Source organism: Perissodus microlepis, chromosome 8, assembly GCF_051167445.1.
Source record: "Perissodus microlepis isolate ML-2025 ecotype Zambia chromosome 8, ASM5116744v1, whole genome shotgun sequence".
Classification (NCBI taxonomy): domain Eukaryota; kingdom Metazoa; phylum Chordata; class Actinopteri; order Cichliformes; family Cichlidae; genus Perissodus; species Perissodus microlepis.
This window is the reverse complement of record NC_140468.1, coordinates 14,001,557-14,024,487: the sequence shown is the minus strand read 5'-3', so window position 1 is coordinate 14,024,487 and position 22,931 is coordinate 14,001,557. Positions and strand designations below refer to the sequence as shown.

The 22,931-nt window shown below is 39.5% G+C and overlaps 1 protein-coding gene across 1 annotated transcript in view; it reads right to left on the bottom strand.

Annotated features, from left to right (window-relative positions):
• atrnl1b (attractin-like 1b) overlaps positions 1–22,931 on the bottom strand; it is a 72,339-nt gene that overhangs the window by 21,723 nt on the left and 27,685 nt on the right. The window contains exons 21-26 of the mRNA XM_084937680.1: positions 11,521–11,573; positions 9,919–10,013; positions 9,672–9,750; positions 7,545–7,702; positions 5,189–5,250; positions 1,368–1,446 (exon numbers count right to left, since the gene is read on the bottom strand). Of these exons, the coding sequence (XP_084793806.1) occupies positions 1,368–1,446; positions 5,189–5,250; positions 7,545–7,702; positions 9,672–9,750; positions 9,919–10,013; positions 11,521–11,573 (526 nt within the window). The remainder of the gene's footprint in view (positions 1–1,367; positions 1,447–5,188; positions 5,251–7,544; positions 7,703–9,671; positions 9,751–9,918; positions 10,014–11,520; positions 11,574–22,931) is intronic.

Below are 22,931 nucleotides of genomic sequence, written 5' to 3'. Positions count from 1 at the left end.
ACTTCTAACCCTCTCTTATAATTTCCACTGACAATCATCTCATCTATAATCCTTCTTCTTCCCCGTCTTTTTCAGCCCTATCTTTCCAACGTTGAATTTTAATGATTCATATCCACCTTTTCCTTTGGTCATTCACAGTATCTGCACTTTCTCCTTTCTCGTTCTTCTTTACACTGGGCCATTAAACTTAAATTCACAATTTATCACAATTATCATCTTTACTGTTAATCATATGTATTTCTGACAAAATAATCAAATAGCCTAAAGCCCTCTAAAAAGAGTTCTAAACATCATGCTGAGAACCTTACAGCCTGCCCTGTACCATCATCAGCCTAATGGTGACACCTGAGCAATCAGAAGGGGTGAGTCAATTTTCTATCCACGTGTAACACACAATTTAGCAAAGCAATTTTAAATTGTATCTTTATATCTTTAGACACTTTCTTACTAGCAGCATGTTGCAAAAAAAAAAAAAAGAAAAGAAAATTTCCTCCAATTTCTTTAGTTTTCTCTATGTAAATGCCAAAGTCATAAAATGCCAGTTTAGCTGGTATAAAGTAGTATTTTTCTAAAACCACCTCAGAGGTGGAAGGGTGGCTGTAGAGAAGCCATTTTTAACAAAGGCAAACAAGGCTTGAGATCTCTCAAATTACACAAGAACTGGACTGAAAATCTGCGTTAACAGGTTGCCCCAAAGTGGAGGCTCTCTCGCAGAACAAAAGGCAGTCAACATCCAAAGAACTCTGGCATATCCTCGAAGAAATCTGTCGAGCTATTCCCATAGATTACTTACAGAAATTACAAGAAGGTGGTTATATCAACTCTTTAGAATTGTGCCCACTCTCATTTTGCCATATATAATGTGTATATATATTTTCCCTAGCAAAATATGAGGGGTGAGGAAAATATGAAGAAATGGTCAGAACTATAAGCATTAAAAAATGTAATCAAACCACAATCTACCAGTCTGAAAGCAGTCCTTTAACCACAGTTATCATCCGAGTTAAGCTCCAACTCCTGATTTTACAAATAACACAGTGACGGATCTCAACTCTCCACTCTGTGGGTACTGCAGCATTGCCAACTCCCATACAACTCTTCAAATCTGATTTCAGACACCGTCTTGAAGAGAAAGAACAAATGCTGCCCTCTTTCCTTTTGATTTCACTAGAGAGCAGAAGTCAGACTGCCTCTGAGAAGAGAGGGGCTGTGTGTATTTGGAACAGAAGCTGTAACAACATGCAGTGATTGCCATCCCACGTTCCTTAAAACGCCAAATGCTTTTGCATAAACAACCGGCTGCACATATTCACAATTTGTTAAAGTCAGGTGTATTTATGTAAGCACGGTGTGTTTTATTGACTTACCTCTCGTCGTCTAGAAGCCCAGCAGGTTTGTTTGATCTTCCACACCACCGCTGCCACCAGGAGTAGTGACAGAAAGCAACTGTTTTGACAGAGAGGAAACAATATCAGCAAAATATTCTATTTTTTCATATGCAACATTAAGGTAGTCCCATATGAAATCACTTAAAGTCTTTAGCTACAGTAGAGCTCCTTTTTGGTTGCAAGCAACCTGAATGAATGTCACCGTGACCGAGGACATGCTGTTTTTAATTTAGCTGAAAGTTTTTGCTTTCAGTTTGAAAGACTGTGTAGAATTGTCAAAGTGCATTGGGGGGGAGGAAGGGACACACACACAGACACAAGAAAAAAAACTGGCAGATTATATTTTTACTTGCAAGCTTGTTGAAAGCATAATCTCTCTTTGGGTCAAAGGAGTAGGCAATCCTTCAAGTACCAGCTCTGCGCAACACTTCACAACTTGTCGTATTGTTTATTTTTTTTATCTAAACAAAGGGCATATCATTTATTAATTAGTAAGCTTTATCATGTTTGGACAAAGCCACATTAGCCCTTTTATGCTAATCTAAGCGGCCGTGCAACTTCCAGCAATTCTGCAAAACAATGAGCTAAATTTTGCGAGCTTTTCTTACAGTACAAGTACGTAGCTTCGACATGATTAAACTCCTGACATTATCAGTGATCAAAACAGGACAGACTCAAAATTTCAAAGTTTCCTGTTAACAAAACAGGAAAGATGATTTGAAGAGGCGGAATATTCATTTCTCAGTAGACTGAATATTTTGGCTGATTACTTCAATTAATAATCCGACAGCACATTAGTCAAGGGAAATTCAGCAAGGTCTGAGCTCTACCGAGATAGAAAAATATGACTGATTGAGAGCTTCCACTTCATTATCCATGTGACAGATGAGAATGTAAAGATTATTATCTGCTAAAGAGACATTTTAGCTTTGTTTTAATTAAGAACACATGCCAAATGGTGTTTTTACCTAAGCAAGCTCGTGGAAAGTATTAGTGTTGGCTTACATTTGATTTAATCAATTACTTCAATTACTTTGAACAATCTGAAATTTGAACATTTTATCCACTTGAAACAAATAAGGGTAAATATTTTCACATTTCCTTCTAGCTATTCTCTAATCACTGAAATGAAACCTGTGTTAAAGCACAGGAATAAAGGCGATGCCGTTTTAATTTGAAATGCTGCAATAGGAACAGTAAGATGTTGACTTGATATGCTACATTTCTACAAGAGGAAGTCTGATCCAATAAGCACATTTCACCATAGATACAAAACTAGCTGCAACATCGTGGGCTAATTTGTTATGTGTGTAAATTTGAGATTACCACACCCGTGAGATCCATTGGCCAGGATGTTTGAAGAAAGCGATAACAGGAAAAGAAAAAAATAAGTAAAGTGAAATTTAAGCGTTGACTGAAGTGAAACTCTGCTTTAAATATCACGGTCACACATGAAATGTATTTTAAGCTTTGAAACCGTTTCATTCTTTTAGAAGTACTTGAGCCATCTTAGACACCTTTGAAGATAACAGTGAGCGGCAGAAAAAGGGGTTGAGAGTGTCTGAATGGGATTTTCATGTGGCAGAAATGACCAGACAGATTTTTGGCTGTAGAACACAAAGCGTAATCACGCTAACTAGATTACAACTTAGACAAGTGAAGTACACAAATTTTGTTTATGAATTCAGATGAAGAAGAAATATGGAAATAATGGAAAAATACTAGGTGTCAAAAGGCTTGCAGTGGAAAAGGTAAAGTAAACACTGAATAAACATAGTTGAAGAAGAGTCATGCTGTCATTTCTTCGCCCTCTACCTCTTATACAAGGAGGCCTAGAAACCCTGTGGGGTGATTTGACATTTTGTCATCAAGCTGATTATGTTTCCTGCGGATTTCATCCCTCTTCAGAAAAAAAACAAGCTGTTTGTCACTGCATCAAGGCTTTTTTTCCTTTTTCATGGGTCAGTAAAAACTGGACAACAGAAGGACGATGTAGACATTATGAGAATTATTATCACCTCTCTAACAATGGAAACAAATCCTGGATCTTAGAAATACTTAAAGCATAAACAGTTTTTAAAATACTGAAACAACAAAAAGAAGGACCAAACTGTAGCTGTGTTGCGTCCATGTTGTGAACCTGTTCAAAACTGTTTTTTGTGTGTAATATATTTTAGACAAACTAAACTATCAGCCTCTCTTTTTCTTTCCAACGATTCCTGAAATTGGCTATTGAACTGTAACGTGATACGCTTGAAGCAGAGGATCACTGTTTGTGTGACAGCTTTACGGGAAAGTTATTGTGGGTTGTGTAATGATGGGCAGGTGCCTTAGGCAAAGATGATCTTCTATTCCCTTCGTGACACCTACACACATAGCATTTTAGTCCATTTAGCTACTCTGGGCAGCACAAGTTCAAAAAATGAACGCCTATACACAGAAAACAACTCTTGCTATAAGGTCAGTAACCAGAAACCACACGTATGGCTGTGGGGAACATCTTCTGAACCTTTTCAAAGATAGCAATATTTAGGATAACTTACAGTATAAATCTTGCAATTATACTCACATTTTCTTAACTTATTCAGACTTTGATGTACCTTTGAGACAGCCCAATTTACTCCTTTTAAACATTTCAATGAAAGACTTTCATCGCAGCTCTCTGGATGAAAAATCATTAACAGTCCTCATATCTTGATCGCCCACACCTTCTATTTAGATGGCACTTTCATAGAAATGTGCACCTACTTAAATTGTAACTGGCAGTTCATTTGGCACTTGAAAAGGAAAATTGCTACCTTGAAGACACAAGAAGCATTTACATGTATTCGGTTAGCAGAACTGACCTAACAGGCTCACATAACTCAGTAAGGCCCAGGAGAGAAGAGCTGAGAGTGACGATATAGTGGATAATGTTTCCTGACTGGAGAACACTTACAGCCCTGTTTCCAAATAGTAGGGATGCATTGCAAAAATCAAATAAAACCGAACACAAGTATAAAATTAATCAGTTAAAACATTTTTTTCCATTAGAAAGTTTTTAAAAAGTTCGTGTTGTGTAACATTTGAGAAGACCAGTTTCTGTAGTTTTAAAGTGAAATGCTTTTAGATGCAGTCAGGCCCATTTCGTGGTGTAGTTCATTTTATAATGTCTCAGATGCTTTTAGTGACTGACAGGTGTGGGCTGCGGAGGGCAAGTTTAAAACCAAGGCTCTTTTCACTGAGCCTGCTGCTCTGTTGCTGCTAATATATACCAGGTTGTGGCCTGGCAACCCGAACAAAGGAGGACTTCCCTACAAAAGATGTTTAATGCATGTCACGGCAACCTTAAAATATATAATTTGGCATTAATGGTTCTTTCACCATCATTCAATATTAGTTTTCTTTATGCTAGGAAACATTATTGCTCAACTCTTATTTGCTCACACAGTCGTTCACAGTGAAACATACGTATCTGAAAAGCAAAACTAATTGGGGTTCAATAATTTTTTAAACAACAGCTTTTTCTTATTATATACACTTATTTATTTAACCTGTTTTTCTTAGACTGAACCATCTCAACGTAACAACAGGCTTCAGTCTCATAGGCCTAGAAACCAGTCGGTGACGCTGTCATAACCACGATTTGTATTGGTAGAATCACTTTTTCACAAGCGGTTGGTGAAAGTTGCTGGCAATTGACAACTGGCTTCCTAGAGACCAGCGGTTGCCAGGTTGTTGTGAATCAGTCTCAAGGCTTTGTGACTAAAAGAAATGACTGAGTTCATGTTTAGGAATAAATAAATGTTTTATACACTTACCTGAAAAATGTAACAAAGAACTGGACAAGATCCATAATGCCACCGTGCTGGGAGAAGGCGATCTAGTGGATGGAAAGAAGACGATAAGCAATGACTTACTATGAGAGAAAACGCATGGATATGCGTTATAATTTTAAGATTTCTAATGTATAATTTAACCTAAATTTGTAATTGTGTCTTAAGGTTAATGTTCAATATTTTTAATAGCATTTTTCTTTTCAGATGCATAAATTAAAATAAATACAAAATTTTAAAATCCAAAATAACTCGCAATGCTGATATTTTTTAAATTTAACCCATTGATCTCAGATCTCAGCAATAACACAGTCTCTCTCTACCATAGCCGACGTATCCAAAAGGCAACATGGCAGTGAATGACGCTTCATCAGAAACATGTTTCATCTTCATTAAAAGAGAGATTACGCACAGTCCTGGCAGCTAAATCACATATAACAGGCCACATCATTGTGACAAGTCATTATCTACTGTAGATGTTTTGAAAGCACTGTAGCCTGAAAGCATTTAGACAAACACACACAATGTCATCTGGAGCCCCTGGTTGGCAACACATTGGTTTGGGTAACGGGGCACGAATTGTGCTTTTAGACGTGGATTACTTGCGTCACATCTGTTGCGTTGAATGCTAATTTAACAATCAAATTAATCTGGTCTTCCAAAAAAAGAAGAAGAAGAAGAAGATGCGTGGCTGAACCTACACATTGATTTATTAGTGTAGATATGTCTAGATTGTATTGAAATGTAGTGGTTAGCTAAATATTTGGCTATGTCAATATCACAGGAAACAAAAAGGGGTACGTTAATGATCATATAGCATAACAGAGTCACGGGGCTAATATTCTTTAATGACAACTTCATCTACCCCCCAAACTTCTGCCACCTTTGACTTTTTCCAACCCTATTAAGTAGAAAATGAGAATCACTGATCTGAAATAAGATGCTTACTGACATGGCTAACATGACTCACAAAGCACACTGTGCACAGATGTTAGCTGGCTTTTAAGTAAATTGGACATGTCTATTTAGTGCTTATAAAGTTGTTTTTCACACGACATGAGGTCAAAGCAATATGTGTAGGGTTAATTCAGTTTCAATTCATCCATCTCAGCCAATCAATTTCATCATCTGAGAACATTCTTCTATTACAATTGGCCTTTTATTACATGGAGGAACATGCTGACGATACGATTAGGTGGCAACATTTTCCCTCCATGAAAGCTGCTCTTTACGATCCAAGTCTATATTTAAATCTGTTTATGTGTTTGGGCCTTACATACAAACCCTCATAAGAAGAAATCCTGTCTTATCTCATCCAGGTCTCTATTCTCATCCATGCATCATGAAGACAAGCAAAGAAAGAGAGCCCTTATCCTGTTACAGAAGCTATTTGCTGTACAGCCCGGGCTAGTCCATAATAAATAAGCGACTGTTGGCTGGGAAATCTAATAGAAAACTATTACCAGGCCCCCTCCAAAGATGGATTGACCCCACAGATATTATTACTCCAAGGTGTTCCATTCATTTACCTCGTGAAATTGTAGGACGAAATATAAAAATCAATATTTGGGAGTGGACTAATTAGCAAAATGGATATTGTGTGATATTTGGGGGGGGACAATTGTTATCTCGTTGTATTAAATTGCATGGTGACAGCAGATTCGGGTGTTAATTCTATGGGTTTGTACAAGTGACACCTTTCATATTATAGTACTAATGTACTTTATATCAAGCTTAGCATATTCCAGAGAGAGCGTTTCTAAGGCTTAGTTACAATTTATAGAATTAAAATGTTAAGCAACATTTATAATCCCTAAAATGTCAAAGAACACTCCTCGTGTGTGCTGTCCATGGGCAAGCTTTCCTTACAAAGAAACCCTGCCCATCCCCCATCCCTTTACACTAGACCTTTTGTTTTCCTGCAAGTAGATAAAAGCAAATGGACTAGACATCTTTCAGTGTTGCATTTTCAAGCGGCCCACCAATCAAAGCCTCAATTGGATCCATTCAGGGAGAGGGGTACAAATTTGAAACAATGCTTTTTGCCTTTGCCTGCTAAAAAGCAGCTGTGCACCTATGAACACACATTCATTGAAGGTGTAATTACAATCGAGTGCACTCGAAATCACCCAGAGTGACAATGGAGCTCTGCATGTGCAAAGATGGCTGCTCCTGCTCTTTTTGTGTTTTTGTGTCAATTCTTTTATAGATTTATTCATACATACTGTATTCATGTGTGTTTTTAGCATTTTGAAAACAGTCACAGCACATAAGAGAGGATTAGCTCACTGTCTTATCCGCTTCTCATAAGTCAGTCCAAGGTCACACACGCAGTTCTTACCTGGATCTTGATGGGCCATGAGAAGTTACTGACGTAGACATAAAAAGTAATGTTAGGGTTGCTTCTGAAGGTGAACTTCTCGCATGAGAAACTGTCTCTATATTCCTTGATGTTTGTTTTGGACACGATGGGCACCTCCTCTCCAGAGATTGTTCCAGCTGTAGAGTTAAAGAGTTTATGTTCAGAATATAAACATCTAACACACTCATTGTTATTTATGTAAAACAAAAATGTTTTAAATATTTCTAGATGTGGTTGAAAAGCCTAAAAGAGGGACATTAAGTCGTTTGAGACCTACAATTTGCCTTAATGTAACTATAGAAGATGAAGTCTGCATGAGGTCTGCTCAGATCCACTATTGTTAACAATCAGTTCTTGCTTGTGTCCATTTTTAGCTTTTCTCTGAGTGGCATCTTAACATTTTAAAACAGGATGATGCAATGTGCCTTAAATGAAATTCTGTATGCTAAACACTAAACCGTAAATTTTCTGTCTTGTGTATACAAACTTCTTGATATCCCTAATGAAATCAATATATAAACACATTCTGGACTAAAACTCTATCTTCCATCTATCTAAACGTTCCAAGTCATTTCTTATTCTTCCTCATGTCAGTGGGTTCTCAACATTGACATTCCAAACCACGGCTCTGAAACAAAAGCAGTGAAAATGACAGCTTGACTGTGGCTACGTGAGCACGTTTATCTTAATTGAAATCACCCCTCCCCTCCCCTCCCTTCTCCTTCCCCCACCCAAAGGCGCTTCGCGCGCTCGTCGATTGTGAATAGGGTCCCGTTCCTTCTGAGACACAATATCTTAGCAGAGAAAGGGGAACCAACTTCAAATATTAATAACGCTACTCCAAAAAGGTTAAGGTGGTGGCGAGGCGCGCGGGAGGTTAACGTGTCTTAGTGGCTAGAAAATGTCAGTGCTGTGTGGACAGGAGAAAGCGGCAGATGACTTGAGAGGAGGGGAGGCCAGAGATAAACAGTGGCACTGGACGACTGCAGTGTCCTTGGGTGTCTTTCCTCAGGGAACCTATAATATCCACTCAACAGTGACATGGTACACACTAACAAGAGAAGGCGCGTTGTTGTTCCTGTTATATCTCTTATATTGACTGACTAAATCATTACTTTAATATTTATATCATAATGTTACACACACACAGACATTATACTGTATATACATTTATTTTTTTTAAAGCACTGATTGTATGGTATTAATCACATTTGTTATTATATACATTTTCTTTTTCAAATTGAATGAAACTGATTAAACAAGGGCTTTGTTTTGTAATTAGGTTCAATTTGAAAGCATCTTAGTCATTATTTAATTTAATGCTGTGAATGTGGGAACAATAGGAACCTTTTATGTCACAGACTTCAGAATAAATAGAGGACATCTAATCAGCCTGAGTCCATGTGGATAAAAATAAGCAACAAATTGTTGTCAGTTTGAATATTGGCTTTGGTGACCTTTGAATGCTGAGAAAGTTTTATAGATGTTTTGTTGGACATTTTTATAACATCCAAATATCCTCCTGAGGCCCAGCCTATTCATTTATGTCCTCTGTCACGCAAATCACAAAAACAACTGAAAAAAAACTGAAAAAAACCCTGAAAGATACTTTTTTTTTCCCTTGGTTCTTGACTTCACGAAACATAACTTTTGCTGAGAATACCCAATACTATTTGTGACCTTTGTGGCCAAGTGCTGACAAAGAAGTTGGAACAGGAGAGACAAACTTACTACTACTAATCTTGCTTATGTCTGTTCTCCTTGTGCCTACATGGCTTCTCTCTGGGTACTCTTGTACTCCAAAAACATGCATGTTGGGTTAATTTGTGATTCTAAATTGGCCAAAAAGTGTGAATGGTTTTCTGTCTTGCTGTGTTAGCCATGCATTATAGTGGAGACCAGTCCAGGGTGTACCCCATCTTTTTCTCTTTGCCAGAGGGGATAAGTTTCAGCCACCTCCAACCCTGAATATCAGATATAATGGATAAAAAAAAGGATGGATACTAAAATGACTGGGACTAATAACTCACCAGAAACATTTCAAGTACTGAGAAAAGCTTTTTTTTAATAATAAAAAAAAAAGAAGGAAAAAAAAAAAGAGAGTACCTGTTGATCCAACCGACCACGTGATGTTCAGGTTGAAGTTATTGGACGCATTAATGGACATTTCCAAATTCTTGGTTTGCTTTAGATGAAAAACATAAATCCATTTATGAAATCATCTAAATACTGCACAATTTACAACTGACCAGTAACCAGCATAATTAAATGTGAGTGCCTCAGAGGGCTGTGTTCATGTTAACTCTAACATCGTTCCTGATGACTCACTGAAAACTCTTCTTGAAGAAGTTACCTGCTCAGGCGAGGCCATGAAGTTTATGGCAGTGTAGTGATTATCATCTTCCTGGATGAGACTGAAGGTGAACTGGTAGTCAATCAGGAGATTGTCTGTTTAGAAAACCAGACAGGAAAGAAATTACTCAGATGTTGTCCCATGTCCCGTACATCATACGTAGATGACAGCTTCATCAAGAACTTAGCTGGCAGATGTAGCTTTACCACCACAGGCTAGAGGCTAAAATCTGATTGCTGCAATCAAGCATGGAACTAACAGATTAACCTGACCCTGAGAGTAAATAATCTTCACCGGAGATTAATGAAGTTTTTATTATTAATGAACTGCCACAGATGATTTCACTGGTAATGCTAAATTATCTCTTTCTTTTTTTTTTGAAAAGGAGATACATGCATCAAATATTTTATTATTAAATGTGTCCTTTCAAATTTGTACCACAGCTGTTTACTTTTCCCCTGGGGGACTGCAGGGGCATGAGTACTAAGACAGTGGATGATCGAATTTTCAGGAGCTATTTTTTGGCATATAAATTACATAATTTACCGGCCAGAGTCTGAGATGTCCTGTAAATCCACAGAATAAAAAGTATTTCTTTATAGGCTTAAATAAGCGTCCTGAAGATCTGACTTATGATTAAAAACAAAAACCAAAAAACTGCATATTAATAGTAAAATGGCATTAAAGCCACAGAAGGCTTTGGGAGATACATTTAGGTCTGCATTTTTCAATTACAAACTACAAACTAACACACACTGCAAAGGAGCTGGATAATGTCGCATGAGTTCAAAGTGCTAATCTATGCTCAGTGGCCTTTTGGATAGTGAGCACTGCCATGTTTACAATAGTGCACAGCTAAGCTCAAGAACAAGTCCCAGTGGTGTCCAGAGGTTAAAACAAGCTTCAGGCTTTTAGTTTCCTGTCTTCCCCCCATTGAGCCTGTTGTCAGGCTGTGGCATTTCAAAAAGGGACAAAACCTTGGCAAAGGCTCTGTTGTCAGTAGCAGAGTGCTGAAAGGCAGATAACAAATCACTAAGTACCGCAGGACCGTGAAGGACACGACATCATGCAAATAAACGCACAAACACACCAGCGTGTACAGTATACACAGGAAGGGGGGCACAGATGTGCTACCACTCGGCGCTGGGTGTCAGCTTTGTGTCATTCGAGCTCCTTTTCCATATACGCACACTGATAGTTTGACTTGTTAAGTGAAAGGAAAATCTATCATTTAGTCAACTTTCTAAATGAATAAATGAGTAGGTGCGTGATTGAGTAGACAAGTGGAGAATTTTTTACTCCTCCGTCTCCTTGATTAGCTCAATCACTCACTCCCTCTGATGCACTTGACATTTTCACGACAAGTCATTCTGTCACCGAAGAAGCGCCCCTGGTGCCAAAGTGCTAAAATGCTCCATCTGCCCTGGGTGGAAGAGTGGAAGTGGAAGGAGAGAGGGGAGAGAGAGAGAAAGAGAGGGGAGACAGAAAGAGAGAGAGGCAGAGAGACAGAATCGCCAAGAATAATAAAGGTGTGTGTTTGTGAGAGTGAGTGCATATGAGCTGTCTCTCCAGCAAGTAGCTGTCCAGCGGAGAATTACTCACAGTAACAGGTTCCTCTGAGTGGATTGCCAAGGTAACGGTTTTCTGAGTCACATCTGCAGTGAAGAAAACAGAGAGGAGAGAACAAGATGAAGAAGAGTGCGAACAGATTGAGAGCAAGAATGCCTCTTATCAGAAGCAGTGTCTGCCAAGTGCCAGCGCATTAGCTCCTGCTGTTGGCGCCTCATCAAGTCTCTTACTTTTGACAAAGAGGAAATAATCTGATAGTTTGTAAAAGTTAATTAGATTTTTTTTTCTCTTCCCCCCCCCCCCAAAAAAATGTTGTTTATCAAAGTAACACAGTCACACATGCACAAAACTTCACATTCCGCTTGATCACAGAGGTCTGTGATCAGGTTTAAGCCCTTAAAATCCTTGGAGCAAAAACAGCTCTTATTTGAATTTTGGAGAAATATCATCTTTAACTGAGAATAACCGGTGATCAAGGGGAATCCTCCTCGTGGAATAAAGTCAGATAAGACAGAGTTTTGCGCGTAGTAAGGAGGAAATTTAAAGTTCAAAATGGACCAGGTTTATTGACCCAAGTTAAAATTCAGATGTGATAATCAGAGCTGGGGTTGAACACAGTAACAACAGTCACAGGCTAAATAACTAAATGGTTGTCCCATGACGTTTAATTCTGTCCATAACTCAGAAGTGTTTTTACAGAAAACAGGAGGCTTTTGCTTGGACGCTGTTAAGTGCAACTCCTTGTTTCTCTGATACTTTAGGGCAGGGGTGTCATAATCGCCACAGCAAAGCCCGCAATCCAGCCCTAATTTTTCCTGCTGATAAAAATCTCCAACTTCCTATTCATCCTACAAAATAAAAATCCCTTTAAAAGTGCCCGTTTTTTATTGTTTGTTTGTTTTTTCACTATTTACATTTCAGTCGTTTACAGTGGGTAGTTAATGCATAGTAAAACTAGTTTCTTTGGTACTGTACGTGGCTCATGATGTCAAAGGGGTTTGCAGCCATGCTTTTTTCTCCCTCTAAGGCAGGGATGTCAAACTTACAATAAGCCTAAGAGAGGTTAAATTCAAGTCTCAAGCTTTTCCTTTAAAGTCAACACTTTTTAAACATCCAGGTTTTCCTGTAAGATTGTGTAGTTTGCTAAAACCCACTACAGTTTTGGGGGGGGGGGGGTTTTCACAACAAGGATGTTGTGGTATCAGCCAAAAAACAGTCTGACTTTTAAATGAAGTGCTTCCAAGCAAAATAATTTGTTAACATCCATAGACCGCCATCAACTGCTCTGTTTTATCAGCCCCGTTGCTTTCTAAAGCCCCCGTAATGAGGAGGAACATATGGCAATGTTCACTGGACTGCACTGCTCCATCCTTTTTAAAGCATCTCTCCGCTCCGCCTCTCAACGCACGTACATGCATTTAACTGTCCGCAGTTCACTCCGAACTTCACTGTCATCACTCTTAAGCGACTGACCACAATGAGCAGGTTGATGAATGCCACATATGCAATTGAAGCGCACAAATAAGGTGAAAATTGTTGTGTTAATTTAAAGATAAGAAACCTATTATCACACTGATTAGGCTTCACAGTTGGTTCATCTTACAGACAACCAATTAAACTTGTGAGAATGTGAATATCCAAGGCGGTGTCGAGGAGTCAGAGGGGAGCGAGCCAACCGAGAGGCACGAACGCCGCTGAGGAGGAGGAGGAGGCCGTCAGTGATGTTACACTGAATGAGGATGACTCTGACCCTAAAAATAATTTGGGACTGGCTCGGTTTGCAGCATTTCGGATTTGCAAGACAGACGCTATCACCACCTAAGGTACTGTGCAAAAACCAACAAAAATAAAAACCCAGTCATACGGGGGTTGAAGGTCACCAGACGCCATTCGGCACATTAAATATCACCAGGGAGAAATACTGTCAAAAGTGCTTTAAAAAAAAAAAAAAAAAAAAAAAAGCTATTACACAACAGCTTTGATTTGACAACAGCTTTATATGTCACATATTACTGTAGCTGCTGACTCCTCTCAGACACTCAGGAGTACAGTGCACAGCAGAAGTGACTACACCCCTGTGCAGCAACTTCAAATTCAAATGATTCAAAATCATATCATCTTACAACAGTTGCACTACTTTCAAGCTTTCAAACGGGACATTTGGATTTATTCAAAATCCAAACTAACAGTTTCGTTTGACTGCATCATACAAAAGAACACCAGCAACAGAAGTCTGCACAGCTTCAATAACTGAATCTGTTCATTTCTCAATATTGTGCATCTCCAGCTATATTATGATGGTAGACTTGATCCTTCTTGGCGTGGAGGACGTTTGTCTTGCCATTTTTCAGTGACAATTTTTGCCCAGCCTGTCCTTTGCTGCAGGGGTTGTGTCCCTTTACCTTTCTCACTGAAATACTACAAAGGTGTGCTGTTGGATTCGCATCAGAAGGAACACTTTAACAGATTACACTTTTCATTTTATTCATTTAGACAAACTCTTATGTAATTCTGTCCATGTGCTTTGGATCGTTATCATGCTGGAATATTCCTCCTCTCCCAGGCTCCTGGAGTCATCTCGTCAACCATGTTCGTGATGCCCTCTATAAATGTCATCTCTCTAACACCCTTTGCACTCACGCAGCACCATATCATCGCACTCCCACCTCTTCAGTGTCAGGACTATGTGTTCACAGTGGTAGCTCTGGTCAGGTTCGAGCAAAACGTCTTGTAGTGCATCCGATATTAACTTTTTTTCCTTTCCCCTCCCTCTGTTTTGGTCTCATCAGACCAAAGAATGTGCTCCCACTCTTCATAATGTAGAGCAAGCAAGGTTTTGCATTTTTGCAATGTCATGAAGTCATGATTAAGAGTGATTCTACATATAACCACTGTGCCAAATCTGAGGCATCTGCCCATTTATTTCTCAGAACGACAATGTACAAGGCAACATTTTAAGAGGATCGTCACTGTGGCTTCAATTACTGGTACTATAGCTCTTATTATACCTGCTGATTACTGCTGCAAATGTGTTTTAACTCATTTTGAGCAGCAATCAACCTCCATGCATCCTTTCTCAGCTTTTATGCAGCATTACAGTCGGATCTTCAAATTCTAGTGTTCACATTTTACAACACTAAAATCACTCTATAGTATTAGATTTTTGTGGATTAGAAAATAAGGAATAATCTCTCTATAAATTATAAAGAGGTGATAACATTTTTAATCATTTGGTAAACTCATTCAAACTGAAAACATGTCATGTAATGAAAACAATAACTCACGGCAATGCACATGTGCAGAAGATGGATTTTTAACACTGCATCTAACCAGCAAAACCTAAATAACAAGGATTGGTGTCTTCAGTGATCTAAAGGAGGCAGGTTCACACAGCTCAGGAGGAGTCAGCTCTGCCCCCTCTTGCTGTTATAATGTTATACAGGCAAGGACAGGGCAGAGTGGTCTTTTACCACGGTACAAAGGACAGAGGACAAATGCTGCCACAGGCTTTTGAGCCTAACAGAACGTCACTGGCAGGGCATTTCAACTGCTTGGCATTTGCATGGCAAAACACACAAGTACCCATGTGCTCATCAGTATAATGCAGCTTCCCAACACTGTATCTTAATTTAATCTAGACCTGCATGCATCCGTGCACACATCTGAACTTCAGGCAGTCCCCTTGAACTGTATCTTAATTTAATCTACACTCAGCTTGAACCTTTGTCTGTCCCTGTGCCAGCTCAGTGATTAAAACAGACAAAAATGCAAAGACAGACACAACAACAGAGAAGAAATGTGCTTGAAACCCTTACAGTTTGATTCACATCTGTGCAGGCTAGCACAGGCATGCATATGTTCACACACTCTTGAGAGGTACACCACGTTACCCCCGAGCATGTGAAGGATCCTGAACACTGGATGCATCCAAATGAGCAATATGATAAATATTTCCCTCGCCGGTTTTATTTGACTCATCGCTATGATGCAGCTCAGACCTCTTCAATCGCTTTCAAAAGCAATTCTATTCTGCACCGATGCACCCTTCACTTCATTAGTGCAGCTATTATTTGGAGGTCCTAATGGCATCAGTAGATGCAGTGCATGCACGAGTGAAAATCTGCATGTGTGTACTTCTGTGCACAATGCTCAAAAGGCAGAGTACCCTTGTGAAGAGGTCTTTATTTAGGCTTACAGGGAGGGATGGTGCAAGCGAGCGGCTGACAGTGTTTGGGGACACAATGATTATATGTAATGAGAGCTTGAAAGTTACAAGACATAAAAAAAAGTAATTAGATTACATTTGTGTCATTACACCAATGTAGCTGTATATGAAACCTGGTTTGATTTTGACATTAGAGATGCAAACATGCATTATGTATTGGAAATGTCAGGGCTCCATGAAGATCTCTGCAGCAATCATCCTTGATATGATCTGGTAGGTTATATGTACTATGCATTATATATTAAGTTACATTATATTAAGGCATATTATGTTTTTAACTTTGCATAAGCGAGTGGCAGTCTTTTGGTTAGATAAACAAAGCACAAAGCCAACCCATTAAGTACCAAAAACTGCTTAGTGACCACTTAAAGTTGGCTCCAAAAGACATACAACCCTCAGAGAACAACTTAGGCCCATTTCAAAACTCCCTTTTATTGCAAAAGTGTTAAAAATAAAAGGTAACTGCACTTCAGTTCTCTGGAAGAATTGAACTTTCTCTAAAAGTTTCAGTCTGGTTTCCATAGAGGTCCCTTGGCAGAGCCTGCTGTTCTCAAGCGATTTGTTGATGTTCAGGGATTCAGGAGAGTTCATTTGAAGTGATGTTGGATTTAAGCCCAGCCTTTGACAATACTGACCAACAAGTATTGATCAAGAGGTTGAAACAGCAGGTGAGCAAGTCTGGTCCAGCATTTGAACAGTTCACTTTAATGCTTATAGAAGTGTCTCCATTGCCACATCAACTTACAAATCATCACTCTGCCACTCTCACATGGAGTTCCACAGGGGTCTGTTCTTGGCCCCATTTTCATTCATTGTACAGTGGGATGCAAAAGTTTGGGCAACCTTGTTAATAGTCATTATTTTCCTGTATAAATCGTTGGTTGTTACAATAAAAAAATGATAAATATATCATATGGGAGACACACAGTGATATTTGAGAAGTGAAATTAAGTTTATTGGATTTACAGAAAGTGTGCAATAATTGTTTAAACAAAATCAGGCAGGTGCATAAATTTGGGCACCACAAAAAAAGAAATGAAATCAATATTTAGTAGATCCGCCTTTTGCAGAAATTACAGCCTCTAAATGCTTCCTGTAGGTTCCAATGAGAGTCTGGATTGTGGTTGAAGGTATTTTGGACCATTCCTCTTTACAAAACATCTCTAGTTCATTCAGGTTTGATGGCTTCCGAGCATGGACAGCTCTCTTTAACTCACACCACAGATTTCAATAATATTCAGGTCTGGGGGCTGAGATGGCCGTTCCAGAACGTTGTACTTGTTCCTCTGCATGAATGCCTTAGTGGATTTTGAGCAGTGTTTCGGGTCGTTGTCTTGTTGAAAGATCCAGCCCTTTGTCACTGATTCCTGGACATTGGTCTCCAGAATCTGCTGATACTGAGTGGAATCCATGTGTCCCTCAACTTTGACAAGATTCCCAGTCCCTGCACTGGCCATACAGCCCCACAGCATGATGGAACCACCACCATATTTTACTGTAGGTAGCAGGTGTTTTTCTTGGAATGCTGTGTTCTTTGTCCTCCATGCATAACGCCCCTTGTTATGCCCAAATAACTCAATTTTAGTTTCATCAGTCCACAGCACCTTATTCCAGAATGAAGCTGGCTTGTCCAAATGTGCTTTAGGAAACCTCAAGCGACTCTGTTTGTGCTGTGGGTGGAGAAAAAGCTTCCTCTGCATCACTCTCACATACAGCATCTCCTTGTGTAAAGTGCACCGAATGCTTGAACAATGCACAGTGACTCCATCTGCTGCAAGATGATGTTGTAGGTCTTTGGTGGTGGTCTGTGGGTTGACTCTGACTGTTCTCACCATTCGTCACTTCTGTCTATCTGAGATTTTTCTTGGTCTGCCACTTCGAGCCTTAACTTGAACTGAGCCTGTGGTCTTCAATTTTCTCAATATGTTCCTAACTGTGGAAACAGACAGCTTAAATCTCTGAGACAACTTTCTGTATCCTTCCCCTAAACCATGATGGTGAACAATCTTTGTCTCCAGATCGTTTGAGAGTTGTTTTGAGACCCCCATGTTGCTACTCTTCAGAGAAAATTAAAAGAGGAGGGAAACTTACAATTGACCCCCTTAAATACTCTCTCATTATTGGATTCACCTGTGTATGTAGGTCAGGGGTCACTGAGCTTACCAAGCCAATGTGAGTTCCAATAATTAGTTCTAAAGGTTTTGGAATCAATAAAATGACAACAGTGCCCAAATTTATGCACCTGCCTGATTTTGTTTAAACAATTATTGCACACTTTCTGTAAATCCAATAAACTTCATTTCACTTCTCAAATATCACTGTGTGTGTGTCTCCTATATGATATATTCTTTCTTTGGCTCTTGGAGGAGGCGGACGCACTTTTTCTCCTCTCCCTTATCTTCCCTGCTAGTTCTTATGTCCTTGTCTAGTCTCGTGTCTTTTTTGTACTACTTTCCCTGGAACACTCTCTCACAGTCTGTGTCAATAACCTAAAAGAGAATTATGGATTTGATCAACTGGTCTCTGAATGCTATTGACACCCTTTGACGAGAAGTCTGGGCTCGGGAGAGCCCGAGTGCCCTGGAGGGACTTTCCCTGCCGGATACACGATGGACGGGTGGCAGAGGATCGTGGGATCGAGGACGCTGAAGATATCTACCTATTCGGACCCATGATAACAGGGTTCTTGCTGATCGGAGCTGGCTTGGCCCTGGCTTATCGGAGAATTAAGAGAGCAGAACCAGCTGTTCAAACCCCCACAAGGCTGCCCGCTGGGATTGGAACGACAGGTGCGACTTCTCAGAAAGGGCTCGCTGAAGGCAGCATGGTTAAGAGCTTGGCGGCGCTTACGACTGCAGTGAATGCTCAGAACAAGACCTCTGAGCGTATGTATGTTGGATTACATCAGGAAAGAATCAACTCAGAACAACATCTCTGGGCGGAAGCTGGATTACATCTCGGATCAGTTGGCTGCGGTCGTGAGGTCTCAGAATCTGCTATGTGAGCAAAAGAGTGACAAGACCACAGAATCGACGGCTAATAACATCACGGAGAAACTCACGGCTATCCAACGGGAGATTGAGAGACCAGTGTCGGAGTGTTAAAAACAGCTTGAAATTCTCATGAGTTGTTTGCAAAAGAAAAATCACCATCATAATCCGGCTACCCCTTCGGCGCCAGCTGTGGGCTCAAGGCTGGAGCCGAACAAAAACTCCCTGATAACGACTGTGTTGAGTCTGTTCCTTCCCATTCCATGCAAGGCCACCTGGGTTGGCTGGAAGACTGTTTACTTAGCCTGGCGGGGTGAAGGACACCGTCTCAGCTGAACTATGGACACGCACACACATACATATACTGATACTGATAAGCACTCACTGACGCATCACCCTCCCTATCCAACGCCACCTCCAACGCTTACCTCCCCTCTGATGTGGACATCGGGTCAGCTGGAGGCGCAGTCGAAGATTGCAGCGGTCCCAGATCAGATGTACACACTGGAACACTTTCCCATGTTGCTGTCTGTGTTTATTGTGCTATGGTGTGTTGATATCTGTGCATTCCTGTATTATCCTTTTGTGTTGCACATTTCGATGTTTTTTTCCCTCGCTACCTAGCCTGACCTGTCTCCCCAATGTGATGTTTGTATTGTATGTACGGTCGGCAAGGTCTGTCATCTCTGTTGTGGGCAAAAGACCTGCAACTGACAAATAAAGGCTATCTCATCTCATTTCATTTAACTGACATTTTTTATTGTAACAACCAACGATTTATACAGGGAAATAATGACTATTAACAAGGTTGCCCAAACTTTTGCACCCCACTGTATTTACTTCCTTTATATCGGCATTTAAGTTCATTTACCAACAATTTTTTAAAAACCTGGCATGTTGATGATATTCAGCTTTATATCACTTTTAAACCTCAGTATTTTTCTAAAGTTTTAATTGTCACCCCTGCTACCCTGTTATTTAAAATCTGGGTTCACTCTTCTGTTATGTTAACCAATCTATTAAAAAAACCTGGGAGTTGTTTTGCGTGGGGAGTTGTCAGTGGTTCTGCATGTTTGTAAGCATCTCTTTAGCTCTTGTTTTCATCAGTTAAGAAAGAGTACATTTCATCCTGTTATATCCAAGTCAGAGATTTAGATTTTTGTTTTATTTTATTTTTTTAAACTATTGCAATTCACCTCTTCACTTGCCTCAAACAATCCCTCCATGCATCATCTACAGCTTGTGCAGAATGCTGCTGAAAAGCTTCTTATCTGGTTATACAAAATTCTCATGTTACACCTCTGCTGATCTAAGACTAAAAACTAAAAGTGACAGATCCTTTGTAATCATGGCAGCCCATTCTTTGCCCCCCAGTTTATGATCTGTGAGCCCAGCAGATTCATTCAAAACAGAGCCAAAGACTCATATTTTTATACTCGCATTCAGGTAGCGTTTCATTTTGTTTGTTTGTTTGTTTTATTTGATGTGAAGTATCTTGTGATTTAAATGCTATAATGTCCTATATGGATAAATTAACTTAGTCACTTAATAAAGTACTTTTATCCCATTATTTGACAAAATGTGGGCTGCTGTGAGGTTCAGCCCACCAAGAAAGTGTGTGTCTTTGTTTTGATACACACACTCACTGCTATCAGCACACATCCACACAGTTTACAAATGCAGCTCTTCTTTAAATATAAGTTACTTCTAGCTCATTAAACTATCATGGCGTCAAAGAGCTGAAAAAGCAACACCGGAGCAACAAAATGCCGACCCAAAACTAATGGTTGAATCTGTGCTATTGTGAATTGCTTATCATATCAATATGTCACTGTGTAGGAGCATATATATTAAGGCATATTAAGACTTTAGAATAACCAATTCTCAATTCAGAAGAGAAATTTTTTTCTACACTCCTTTCCTGTATGTGAGGAGAAGGGGCAGCTCCCTCAGTGTGGTTAACGTGTTTACATCGTGTTGGAGTTCACGGGCTTAATGGACACTGACAAGTGCAGCAAGTCTTTGCACATATGGCAAAATATGTCTGGCAGCTGTCAATGACACAGACACTGCCATGAGTATGTCTGAATGTAGCCATCATGAGCATAACGGCAAAGTAACCTACAAAATAACAGAGTGCCCTCACTTTAGAAGTGTTGTTTTGGGAGTTTTTTAGTACTGTTGAAATTTCAAGGTGATAATCAGCAACAGCTACAAGGATCTTCTCGAAGCTGGCTTCAAAGCTTTGCCTGGCCTGTTCTGATACTCGAGTCTGATTCTGCAGTAAATGAGAAAATAAGTTGCTTTTATTAACTGTTATCCACCTGCTATCTGAGTATAACACTACACTGTACTGCACAACGTTAAATCTAGTAGCAGAAATCAATGTGACATTTTTTTCCAATTGTGCAAAGTGTTAGTTATTTGCTCTCAATGTTGACTGAAAGCACTGAGGGTTTGGAAAGGTCTCGCTCTCCTGTAGCCCTTCTTTCTTTCTTTAATTTTTTATTTCTCTGCAGTCTTTCCCTCTTATTCCCATAACCTTTATGAATTCTTCTAGTCAATGTTTTTATTGTTCATGTATATTGTGATCATGCATTATTTTCCTTGTGTTTTCAAAGAGAATTATAAAAGCAGAAAAGCAGGAGGGGGATTATCTCATTTTGATCAAAACACAAAGGAGTGTTGGGTGACTTTGGAGAGAGAAAAAAAATCATTAGATTGTGGGTGAGTGTGTATGTAAGCACACATATGTTTGCCGCTGACCCATCCATAAGGCTTATTGCATTAGGGTTATCAGAAATATCAGTCTCCATTATGCTTACAACTGGGAAAGCAGACAGCTAAGAGATGGTCCTCCTACGCTAGTGGATTCGACTGTGTCAGCAGAAATCACCCTGGAGGTGGAGTTCCTGGCAAATAGTGCAAACTGCCTGTTTTTACACCACAGGGCCATTAGCATCAGCATCTAAGCCTCGACATGAGGAGAAATTGAGCCATTCTTATTGGTCAGAAATCAATCCTCATAACTATATTATGAAAATCATGAGGCACTGCAGGAGATAAATCATGTAATAAAAAAAATCCCATTAAATCATTTTAAAAAATGGCTAGTGAAAGTCAGGCTATATAATGACTTAAAAATCAACCAAAGTAATTGTTTTAATGCCTTTTAATGTCTTTTGGAATTATCCATGACGGCAATACAGGGGCCAAATTAAACAATTACACAAACACACTGATCCACTTCACCACAGAAATTCAATATTTTTAACATACTAATTATTTGTTTGTCAACAAAGACCTCTTTTGGGTAACCAGCTACCTGTTACTCTAATTTGCAACAATGTTGTTTTGCTAGGATTGGTTTAACTCAGTCAGCAGTTCAGTTTGTGTGTCTGTAAAGACAAATTACAATTTTTTAAAAGCATGAAGAAAGCACATAATGCTTTCCTACAGCCGGGTACCTCACTTGTTTTCCTTTAAACAGCCTCAAGCACATCTTCAAGGCTCTATCCCAAGTGATTACTGACACGCTTATGTTGTTCAGAGAATCGCTCTGAATACTTTACCGTGGAGTTTAGTCGGAACATTGTTGGTATTTCTGATCTGACCTTTCTGATACTGAAATAAAACTCAACCAAAAGAGCAAGTACTACAATGAGGTCAGCCGCAGGTCATAAGTAATGGGACAACAGCTCCTAAAAACCGAGTGCACTGAAAAGAGGCGAGAGTTCAACCCTGATCTTCATCGGGTAAACAGTCACCAGTAATCAGGCGGCAACTTTTTTCCATCACTTAAATGGCATTTTTCTATTGTGGATATAATAGGAATATATATAATCAGATACTTTTCATTTATTTTTTTTTTATCTTGTTACTCTGTTATCAACCTCAACCAGCCACAAACCGAAATCAGCTGATTTCCAGCATTCTCGGTCTTGACCCGTAAACAGCCAATCGTCCTCACGTGTGTCCGATTACAGGCCGGTCCATTTCACGCACAACACGCACCCAGCACCGCAGGCACACAGCTGCACACTCGCAGTCACACGCTAACATGTCATTAGTGTGGAAGCTCCTTACTGAGAGTGAAGATACAAAGTTGGCCAAAGTAAACATAAAACGCTCATAACAATAAACTTAATGAGATACTTCAGTCACCTTCACCCAGATGAATACAGACATTTTAAAGAAGCTAACAAAGGCAAAGTGGATCAATCTAAAGC